Here is a 12,572-nt window from a genome sequence, read left to right on the forward strand (position 1 = left end):
TGTAAATATACCGGGAACAGGCGTATACTCTATTAGCCTAACCTTTCGTACAATATTGTTAACACCCACCGAAACGGGCTTCCTGTGACAACAATTATGCATCCTGTGTCAGAACACAGGGACATGGAACCAAATACACTACTCTAACCACGAAATTAGTAGTAGTGGACCGATATGTGTTTTTAATACTGACACCGAGAACTAGAGAACAATGGCCGATAATATGCCAAAATGTATAATACAATTAATTATCAGCAGATTATTTATACACAAAATTGCTGAATTTATTTAAACACTTTAATACACAATTTTTACTCCAAAATATATTATATTCAAAACAGTAAAAGATCAAAACTGTTATCAGCTGATGCCAATAATCTCAACATTGCCAAAGTCAGCTGATTAATCAACCTGGCTGAAATATCGGTCAATCACTACTAATAAGATACATGTAGCTTTGTTTGTGGAGACAAACAATCTGATTTCCCATCTGCTAATTGTTTTTGTTTTTTACAACTATCACTTTAAAAGAGTTGAAATACTTAATTTGTTAGTGTGCAGAATAGATGGGGACTTACATTGTCTTTTGAACTCTTAGGGATTGGCTTGTTCTCTTCTTTAATCTATAGGAGTTCATGTAAAAAGCTCATTATCATTTGCTTTGGGAGTAATGAAAATGAGTTAATGCTGAGGTTATTTTGCAGCTGACACATCCAATACATTAATACATTCATGCATGACCATTATAGGCTTAATTAACATTTCAAAGTCCAGATTAGACAGAGAAAAGTTCAACTAATATTTGGAAGCCTTCAAAAGGCACTAATGTACAGTGCTTGCAATTTATAATATTTATCATATATCATATTGACATATTTTAAGCAGTAGCGTCAGTTAACAATCCCCCATGACTTTGAAGCACACTGGTCATTTTCACAAAGTGATTTGTGTTTTCCATCTGCCACAGTACACACACACACATTCGCAAACACACATGCCAAATAGACGCTGTTAGCAGCAGTGTGCTCATAAACCGTGCACTTGGCACCCAAGTGCATTGCCACAGATATATATATAAAAGTGAGAGCATTGGTGCATTGCATGCACAACAATCAGCTGATATCACATAGTGCAGAAAGATGAAAATGAAACACCACTTTCCTTTTGCTCCCAGAAAGAAAAGCGTGATGAGAATGCCATGCTGGCAACGCTGCTGTCATGGGCTGGGCCGGGTAAGGGTTTGAGGGCGGAGACTGAGAGAGATGAGGGAGGGAGTGTGGGGTGAAAAGATGAGTGACAAATGGAGAGACCAGCAGACAAGAGGCTGGCACAATGGATGCTGGTCTTCACAGTTAAGTTATGAGGTCACAAACTTCAGGTAAGCAAGACCCACAATGCTGGAAAGAGGAGCAGGTTCTTGGCTCTGTTGGACAGAAGGAAGTGATTAAATACACTGGGATTGGATCAAATCACAATACACAAAATCACCTGGAAGAAAAGCAGCACATGCTTATGAAAAGACTCCATGACAGACCTATGGGTATTCGAAAATTGGGCTGATTGCAAAGCTACAGTCTGACCTCTATCTAACGGAAAGCCTTGAACTTTTAAAATGAAATATATTATGAAATATAAATATACAAACATTAGAGCTGTCGATTTAAAGCGTTAATTTAGTGCGATTAACTCAATGAAACATAATGCATTAAAAAAACTGATGCAATTAATCATGCCCCTGATCTGCACCTAAATTCCATCATAAAAAATGTTCCTAACACTGGAGCAATACAAGCTTGATGTACCACCTTGATGTGGCAGTAGGGGGCAGTCTGCTCCAGCTGTAAAGGCAACATGCCTCATCAAAAAAGTGAGAGCAACAGGCAGCACAGCCTTCCAAAGACATGCTTTACCCTAAAGACAGCTGAACCGAGCACAAAAGAATGCATGTATCTCGAGATGGGTTTTTCAGCTTTTCAATCTTTTATTTCTTTCAGTGAAAACTTTACACAAACATTTTAATTCCACCACAGCTCTCATTCGCACATCCACATATTCAGATGACATGGCACATCGCGAAGGAGACTTGAGGACTACGGCAGAGGGGATTTCGTTTTTTTGTGAGAAAAATTTGCGAATGTCTGAAGTAAACTTGAAAAAGATTATAGCACACAAGTCATCTGGACTGCTTTAATGGTGCCTTTTTGTCAATGTATGATTTCATTGTATGGAAAAAAGAAGCTTGTAGATTCTCAAAAACCTTTCCTTTAGTATTCCAAACAAAAAGATCAACATATAGTTTATATATATATAGTAAATTACATTATTTTTATTTTTGGGTAAACTATACCTTTAAAAAAAGACAACTGCCAGAGAGCTTTTGTTTGTAAACACAAAAAGCAGTTTCACCTCATGATCAAGCCACCTCAGCTCCATGGATTACTCTATGATCACCAATTGTGGTCACACAGACCTCTCTTCTTACCCCAGATCCCAAACCCTGCTCTCCCCTAAAGCCCCTTACTCCACCACAGACTCGTCACCAGGCCTTTCACTCATCAGACACACTGTAGCTATAAAAAGGTGCCGGTGGCGTTCCTATCTGTTAACAGAGCACTGTGATACTGACAGCACAGTCCTTTTTTAAGAGCTGCCACATGGGCAAGATGAAACGGTTCACATTAAAACTAAACTTGCACCAGCTGCGCAAAACAGTATACAACACAAATCCAAAAGCAAACAAACTCAACAGGGATTGATAATGGAGAAAAACAAAAGGACCACATGATAACAATAAACAAATTTAAATTAATAGTTCACCCAAAAATGAAAATACTGCCATAATTTATTCATCCAGTAAGGCTGTCACAATTATTACATTTTCTGATGATTAATTGTCAAATAAATAATTGCGATTATGATGAGTAATTGCCTCTTTGAGAGCTCTCACAAAAAGTAATATATAACTTATTTAACTTCAAATATATAAAACAAATAAAATGGGGATATATGATTCCACTTGACTTGACTTGACTTGACTTCCTTCATAAAGGCTTTAAAACTCACGAATGACGTTTAAAAAATAATGTTTTAAATGTTCTAAATACTAAAAATATGTCTCTCTTTTTGGTCAGCTTTAATCCTGGTCCATTTTACAGTTACAATGTTGTTTTTGGGACCCAGCCAACCTGAATAGCAATATAATATTATATGGAATAATAAAATATTTCTGTCCTAAATTCTTACATTTTTACTTAAGTGTCTCTGATTAAAGCCACGAGCCCTTATTTCTCATGAAGGAAGATCTTTGAGATTCCAGTTCTTCATTTTACCATCTCCATAGAAAAAGAGTAAGTGGGCTTTGCATAACACAGTGGGACCATTATTCATACAAACAATGAACAGGATTCAGGAACATTTGTCATTACGTGATCGGCCAATGAAAGCGAAACAGGAGCTTAGAGGTAGACCGCTATATCAGTTTTACCAATTAATCGGTGCCGATAGTTGCTTTTTGGAACTATCGGTTATCGGCACAAATCTGTCGAAAGTTGCCGATAGTTTTTTTTTATAATAATTTTATAATAATTTTTTCATTTCAAAATAAGAGTCCCCAGTGTGTTTTGGGCTTGTTTAAACTTAAGTCCCGCGTTATGTACCAAATCTTAATCATTTCTGGTTAATACAGAGATTTTGGTTGAACAAAAACTGCAACTGGAATTTTATTCTTTTTGGACCCTTTTCTTTGCCCAACATAATAAAGAAAGCAGTGTCAATTTTCTTTTCACAGTTTTTATTTAAGACATAGTTTTAGTCTTTTGATGAAAATGTCCATTAAAATTAGTCAATATTTTGTTATCTCATTTTCATTTGTTTTGACCTATAATTTTAGTCAATGAAAATAAAATATTTTAGTTGATGACGATCAACTAAAAGTGCTTCAAATTGTCACAGACCAGACTTTAAACAAATATTCATAAATTTAGGGAAAAAATGTATAATTTTTTTTTTATTAAAACATTTAATCAAATATATAACTATACACAGCCTACTGTCCTTGAGCTTCTAAAATAATAATGAATAGACTGAAGTATTAGCTACCCTTTTAGACTAGCTACTAGTACAGTACTAGTACTGAATTCTTCATGATTTAGAGACTTGTTCATTTTAAGTGAAAGGATATTACATTGCTTGTAGCATGTTTCTTACTCAAACAGTGTATTCACAATGCAAGTTACGCAACACAAATTAAGCATATTCTCACAAGCGTGTCATTTAGTTCAAGTTCACTTTTTCGTTTGCTTAACTGTGCAGATGTAAGTTGTTATATTACATATACTGCATGTTGTGGATATAGGCTTCTATAGTAATTAAAATAATGCATAAAAAGGATGCGTTTGAATGAGTCATTTACCCCGTTTTAAAGTGGTTCATTTGCCTGTGTTCAACTCACGTGGCTCAAGCAGAGATATCCCAAATTATTAATGGTTAGATGGATCTATATCTAATATCGTCTTCTGTATACAGTTTCTTCTCCTTTTCATATCTTGTACTGTTAATATCTTGCAGTATAATTTTTATCTTGTCATATATTCATCAATAGTATGCTTTAAATAGTTTAATTAAATAGTCTCGATTTTTTTTTTTTTACATTTTATAAATCAAAACTATTGGCCGATTAATCGGTTATCGGTTGACCTCTACTGGAGCTCTTTATGTTCACAATCAAAGTTTAAGATAAGTTTATACATCATTTATATTTATGCAGGAGATTGGTGACAGCAGTATGCACAATCAGAGTGATTGAGAAAAGGTTAATCTTCACATGCAATTCATGGGCTGTTCTGGGTGACGTCTGCGGTGCGGATCAGTGAAACACTTGGAGTTCAACAGAATGAGACGCACAAAAAAAATAAATAAAAAAATACACAAAACTCCCTTATTTGGACATCAAAATGTTTGGAATTTGAAGCAAAATAATCAGTTCTCAAATAAATGCAGATAAATCAAATAACCACAATCAGACAATTAATTAATAATCACGACAGGCCTACCCGTTTGACATACTTTCTTACGCGGAACACAAAAGGAAAATGTCAGCATTCTGCAATCTTCATGTGTTTGATATGACTCGGACGGTTCAGCTGAGCACGGTTTGTGGCTGGACAATTTATCGTGTTTCTGGAGTGCCTTAGACTAGAATTTTTTTTTAGCTTTATTAATCAACATATTTCGAGCCCATTGATAATAAACAGAGAATTTAGATAACATCATCTCTGGCATGGATGGCAAGAAAGACAACCAAAACTTTGAAATGATGAGTTCTCTGCTTATGAAGAAAAATATTTCCATTATTTGACAGTCAGCCCCTTTATACTTAACTATAGCAAACAGTATTTATAATCTACACTACTTAGATGTACATTGTTTGTTTGTTTTTGGTAGATTTGAATACTAAGGAAAATATGAAAATGGTTCATTTAAACTTTTACACGCATTTTCTCTCGGGGGTTACCGCTGAACCCCCATACAGTATCGTTCCTATGTATACATAAATGTAGAAGATACTCCATATTCCACTACTTTGGTTGTCTTTGGGCCACAATGTCCTCATTCTTGCCCATTTCTTAAGAGATTTTTTGACTGTTGATTTCAAATGTTAATTTTTACCTCAAAAGTTATCGGCCCCAAATATCAGTTATCGGACTCCTCTATTACTAATAATCATTATCTGTATTAGCCCTGAAATACATACTGGTCGACCCCTACTTTGCACCCAAAGTATCATAAAGGTAGCCCATGCAGCTTGTGCAAAATATTAAATGTCTTACGAAGGTATAAGTTAAGGGAGAACAACCTGAAATGAATGTAATTTTTTTGTTTAAAAAATCTTGACGTCCATTGCGCATTCATGAGAGCTATAAGAGAAGTTCGTACACAGTGGCTTGCATGTTCACGCAAGAACTTGCATTGTTTAGTGCTAAAACAATGAACCACAAAACAAAGCAAAAAGCCCTCCTTTTCTCTCAAACAGACAGGAAACAAATGCAACTGGATCTACATGACTGGTATGTGGCATTAACACAGTGTTAATATGTTAAGACACTTTATGTCGATAAATAACAATGTTAAGCCCAGACATAGAGGACATTAATTAAAGTTGGCTTATCACCCAAGGCAATTCAGTAGCACAGGGGATGGAATTAATACCATGGTCAATTTAGGCAGTTATGGAGATTAATTTAATTCAACCAGCATTCAATTCATTTCCTGAGTGAACAGAATTACAGTTCAGCTGAGAAATGAAGATCTACTGAGCTGGATACATAGAAACAGTAAAAATCCAAGCCACCAACAGCAATTATTTGGAAAGAGAGAAGCTGTAGTGCTTATTTTACTTCAACAAGAGTTTTAAAGAGAAACTGAAGACAAAAGATACAAATACACAGCTGAACATTTCTTTAAACCCATATCATATAAACCCTCAGCAGACAGACCGTGAAACATCTGATCCAACATGACTACATACACAAAATAAACCACTGACTTCATCTATCAAACGCTTGACAGTGGCTAAATAGACGTTCAAACGTATTTGAAAATAACCACAAAAAGGTCCAAAGATAAGGCCCATTGGAAACATTCATCTCGGCTAAAATAAATCCATCAATTATGAGACATAACGGACTACCTTTTTCCACAAAAGCAAATCAACTCAACCAAAAGCCTCTTTGAGCATGATGGTTTCAGGGCTGGCAACTCCAGTGTCCCACTCCCAGTCTCAACATGCCATGTTATAAAGCACAATCCAAACAAACCTCTCCCCACAACACACTACAATAAAGAACACTCTTAATTTCCATTTCATCCACCCAATGCCATTTTGTCTGTGTGAAATGGCAATGCTAACTAGATCCAGCAGAAGCACTGGCTGGCCCAGTTATTGCTGCCAGCGTGCCATCACACTCAAGCCTAAAAATAGGCGACTGTGCAGGCCAGATCCCAGACTACAGCAGTATTCCGAACCCACAGACTCCTCCATAGGTCTGTCTGTCTCTACCAGGCCTCTAGTTCGGCCATCTAGGACTTTTCCAAAAGTAATGGCCATCACCTTACCTGAGATCCTCTGCAGTTGCTCCAAACAGAGAGTGTTGCTCCGTTAACAAGGTCAGAGCCTAGTAGAGTCGGCCGAAAGCAGCAAGACCCGTGTATGCTTGTTCGAGACAGAGAAATGGCCCTGAGAACCACAGGACCCACGTCACACTTACCGGCAGCCCCAGTTCTGAGAGGTGCAAAGTGATAGGCCGGGGAGCGCCTGTGAGAGGAGGAGGAGGGAGACAGCTGTCGTGGTAGAGGGTAAAAATAAAGCTCCAAGTACCACCACTGATGCCAAACAGTCCTGCTTTCTCCCCACCCCCAAGAATGTAGGCTAGGAGATGGACAGCTTCTCTGGTCTATTTCAATACAGTTGCTTCTCCAGCTCAGCTGCTCTAGAGCAAACGTTAGTCCAGCACAGAGGTGTGAGAGGGTGTCTGTGGGTTTCTAAGAACGCTCCAACTACAATCTGCAGAGCTCAAGCCGTGCTGAGCCTCTCAAACTTTGCACGAGGGTGTGGAATTGTTTACCGTTGGAGGATATGGAGCCAGCATCAAGGGCGTCGAGCGTTAGGTTGCCGCTTTTTCTCCTCGTGAGATACAGAATGGTCATATAGGGTGGAGAGGGGAAACAGAGGAGAAAAACAGATTGCTGAGAGAGGAGGCTGAGGAAATGACGCAAGGCCTTGGCACTTCCTACACTGAGTGATTTCAGAAGTGCAGAGCATGGTGGAAATAAAAGCTACCGTAGCTCGCATCTAATGATCTATTAGTACAAGAACTGGACGAAAAAATTAACACAATAAAGTTAAAAGGAACAGTACACGCAAAAATTCTTACGTATTTAACGTATTTATATCAGAATGCCCCAAGAAGTACTTTTCCACACAATTAAATTAAATGTGACCATGGTGGTAAAGCAAGATTTTCAGTGAATAATGACTCAAATTTCAGTCTGTTCCTTACACAATGCTTTCATTGTGTAAGCATTATGGATTCAAAAGAATTGGAATATAATGCACAATTTGTATGTACTCATTTTTTTTTATCATTTAATGGTGCTTTTTGTCCTTTTTGGAGATTGACAACACTGTTTCATGTAATCCACCTTAATTTTATGAAAGAAAGCTATTCTCCTTTGGCTGGCTGCACCAGCTGTGTGTAAGTTACAACCTAGTTGTGGCGTAAATGGGCACTAAGCCACAATTTACACACTACTAAATATTTGAGCGTTGCACCAATAAATTTAGGTAGGACATAACCCTACATAAAAACTACATTTTTACAGAAGCCTCAAACCAGGAGTAACGGTTGAAATAAAAAAAGCTGATGTTTTGCATGACAGGCATCAATCATTTCGACATACATTATGATGTTGACATTTAAACTCGTTTACATTTAAGAGCGAATATTTTTACTTTTAAGCGGCTCTTCAGCATGAAACCGTTCAAACGGTGCAGTTTTAAGGATGCGTTGCCCGATGTCAATTTCAACATAAATTAAGTATATAAGATATTAAAATGAATATCTATTTTTCCAGCCTGTTGAATTTATTTATCACCCCTTATTTATTTTAGATACAGTTCTTATTTATTGTTATTTACACAGGGCAAATATACTAATTATCAAATCCACTTTTATAACGTATTGTATTTTAATGGGGGTATAATTTATTACAGCTGACAGTTACACGAACAGACAAGGTTTCACATCAACCGTAACTAGATCAAATTGAAGTTTGCGGCTTTTTAACACTTCTGTGTACAAATGTTAAGGCTATTTATTGGATCAATACAGGTAAAGGTCATATTATTCGACTACGCATTACTTTATGGAGAGTTTATGACCTACTAGTTAAGTCTTTCCTTAAGAACAGGTGGTGCAACCAAATTAAGCACAGACTTAGTTACAAACTAACTAGTAGTTACTAAACCCTTAGTGTGAACTTTACATCCCAACTTACGTGAGAACTTGCACACAACTGGTGCAAACTACCCTGAACTTTTCCTTTGGTGTTCCATGGAAGACAGAAAGTCATACAGGTTTTGAACGACTTGAGGATGAGTAAACACAAACAGAATTTTCATTCTGGCTGAACTGTTCCTATAAGGTCTTAAGCCCAGAAAATTTCTTTAGGATCAGTGCGAATGCGGATCAACCTTCAAATGGCATTTATTTTTCTGTCATGACAAATATGTATGTGCATTTGTCAAAGTAGTATTAGAAAATAAAGTAAAAGAATTTCTGTTCAAAGTGTTCTCTCTAAAGCAACAGGAAACTGAAGTGCACAGCTGAGCTCAGACTGTTCTGCTCTGTCCAATGGTCTTAGCCAAGAATTACAGCCAGAATTAATAATTTCCTCTTTGGGAGTAGGCAGAACCTTTTCATGGCTGAAGCAAGCCCATAACCAGCCACTAGAGGGCGAAACTTCCTGTTGCAACTCTTCTGGAATTTTCCCATTCCCTCTGTCAAGCACAAGAGTGCGCTGTTGCCTTTCTTAAAAGTGGCCTGAAGTCATTAGTGGGCAACACACACTGACAGGGAGGCTGCCTGTTTTCACTAGTATTGCTTGTGTAATTTTTACTTCCACTGGAGATTATAGTGCAGGTAAGAGCCTGCTAATTCAAGTGTGGGATCCAGCCTTGTGTGCAGAAACCACTCTGCAGGAGATGGAGAACAGATAGCACGAGCTATGCAGATGGTGCTAGCAGAGGCCTGTGGTGGTTTGGGGTGTGGCGCGAGGAGTCTATGCTACGGCATGTCCCGAAGAGGACGGCATAGCCACACATGTGGGTGTGTGTTTGAGAGGATTTAAAGACCACAGAGGCAGCGTGCAGGGCTGTGTGTGAGAACACAATGAGGGGGAGGATGCACCGACTGAAGCAGAGCTGGCACTGCAGGCCGATCAGGGGGAACAGAGAGTGAGAAAGAGACAGAGAGAGAAATGGCGTTTGGATTGGTGAGGAATGTGAGCTATGAGGCTGTCAGCCTGGGATAATGAGAAGAGTATGCAACATAGATGAGTCAGGAACAAACGAGAACACTCTCAGCCACCCAAAGGCTGCTTCACATCTGGCCAACCACACACACGTAAACACTGTCAGCAACAACAGGACAATGACCTGTCAATTTGCACTCTAGCCCTTGATTGTGTTCTGCAGTCTGTCCAAACCAGAAGAATTTTCTTTCACAATATGATATAAAGTACTACAATACATTTCAGTTTATAATGATCTCTTATATTAATATGCATCCGTATAAAGTATCTATCTATCTATCTATCTATCTATCTATCTATCTATTGTTATTTACTCATATTAAATGTAAGTTATTTATCTTTTCATCATAATCATTTATATTGTAATGCACTGCAGGAAGATTGCAAATGGCATTTTTCATATCAGGCTTGTTTCCCATAACACTGTTAACACTGAAATGAACCCTGACACTTGACTGGAATGTGACAGGGAATCTCGTATGATTTCCACAATGCAAAAAATGAATCCAAACAATAAAAACGGAATTCTGACATGTGGAATGTAGATTTTGTTGTATTACGGTTTCAAAAATGATTTCCTGAAATTGGGGTTTATTTCCTGAAATTAGTGTGAATGTTAGTGCTGACCGTTTTTGTCATTAATAGATTTTTATGCTAATTAATTTTAATTGTAAAAATACTGCATATTAGAGGAAACACAAAGGGGAAGAATATTATCATGTAATGTGTTGGTAAAATGAACCCTTATAACTGAATAGTTGTTTTCTAATTAAAATTGACTTCAGTGAAACCATTTTTGAATAAAGAGAATTTTTCATACCTGTGCTCTCAAATGACTGAATAAATAGTTAATTGTGTTATCTACTAAGCCTCAAAGCAATGCACTGTAAATCAAATGAAATTTAAATGAAAAAATTATATTTTAATAAAAACAAAATACAATATCAAACTAATGTCACTGTATAAATTCAATATTTTAATGAATAGATTTTGTAAATCCATGTTCAAAAGACTGTAAGAGATTGACATATGACTTTGTCATAAGAAAGAATTAACTGTCTTTAAAAGTTGTCTGCAAGGCACACACTTTCCCCCAACCTCTATAAACTGCCACTCACGACTGGTCATTCCCAGGCTCTGAAGAAACAGAGCAGAGCCAGATAAAACATCAAAGCCAAAACAAGCTCTGGAGTTCAGGGAACTCCAATGAAACGTTCTTAAGAAAATTCTTCTGAACTATCATTTTCTTATCAATTCCTAACTTTTTGCATTCAAAACTTTTTTTAAAAATTAGTTCTTAACTTTTTTCTTAAGATTGATGTAAAAGGGATATATAGTTCACACACACACAAAAAGACAATTCTCTCATCCCTCATGCCATCCCAGATGTATGACTTTCTTTCTTCTGCTGAACACAGAGATTATTAGAAAAACATTTCAGCTTTGTAGCTCCTCACAATGCAAGTGAATGGTGACCAGAACTTTGAAAGTCCAAAAATCACATACAAGGTAGCAAAAGTCTCAATTTGAAAAATCTGTATCTTCAGAAGAGATTTGATAGGTGTAGGAAAGAAAAAGATCAATATTTAAGTCGCATTTTACTATAGATTCTCCTCCCTACACATTAGGTGGCAATATGCACGAAGAAAGGAAATCACCTAAAACAAAGAAGAAGAATGTGGAAATGATAGTGAAATTGAAGATTTTTTGTAAAAAAGGACTTCATTATTTATCTGTTTCTCACCCACATCTATCATATCACTTCTGAAGATCATTGGGATGCCATTAGGGTGAGTGAATGATGAGAGAATTTTTATTTTTGGATGAAACATCCATTTAAGTAAAATCTTTTAAATTGTTGTAAACAACATCTCGAGGCTAAAATAACATCTCACTTGTTTTAAACCCCAAAAGATTAGAGGTTTAATACATTTACTGGGTTGTTTCAAATTGTGGTGAACCAGAAATTGCAAGATAGATAGAAATGTGATTGCAGGCCAAAAAAAAAAAAGTTTTTGACTGTTTTGTGTAGTTATTTAAATTTTCAGCTTTAAAACAATATAAAATGTATTACGAAATTCAGTCCACAGAAACATAATGGGCCTAATTATATAATTAGTAGCTGAGATGCACTTTACATAAAAAATAAATAATATATATATATATATATATATATATATATATATATATATATATATATATAGTGCTTGCTACTTAAAAAAGGTAAACTGATTGTTAATTTTATCTTTACGATTTACCAGTGTTGAAGTATTGAATTTGTTGTCTTAGACAAGGCAACCTCATGAGCAGGCAATAAACAGAATAAACAGATAAATGTCAGACATTTTAATCTTAAGAAAATATTTGAGAACTTCTTAAAACATTTTCAAGAACTTTGCTTAGAATTTCAGAATTTATAATAAGAAAAAAAAAATTTTCTTAAGGATGTTTTTATGAAATCGGCCCCTGGTCTCAGTCCACTC

General features: G+C 36.4%; 1 protein-coding gene across 1 annotated transcript in view; it reads right to left on the reverse strand.

The window, feature by feature from the left end:
• myo18ab (myosin XVIIIA b) overlaps nt 1-7,697 on the reverse strand; it is a 106,915-nt gene extending 99,218 nt beyond the window's left edge. Inside the window, 3 exon segments of the mRNA XM_052106747.1 lie at nt 579-623; nt 1,162-1,423; nt 7,114-7,697. Of these exon segments, the coding sequence (XP_051962707.1) occupies nt 579-623; nt 1,162-1,200 (84 nt within the window). The 5' untranslated portion in view covers nt 1,201-1,423; nt 7,114-7,697.
• Nucleotides 7,698-12,572: the final 4,875 nt, after the last annotated feature.

Source organism: Xyrauchen texanus, chromosome 36 (assembly GCF_025860055.1).
Source record: "Xyrauchen texanus isolate HMW12.3.18 chromosome 36, RBS_HiC_50CHRs, whole genome shotgun sequence".
Taxonomy (NCBI): domain Eukaryota; kingdom Metazoa; phylum Chordata; class Actinopteri; order Cypriniformes; family Catostomidae; genus Xyrauchen; species Xyrauchen texanus.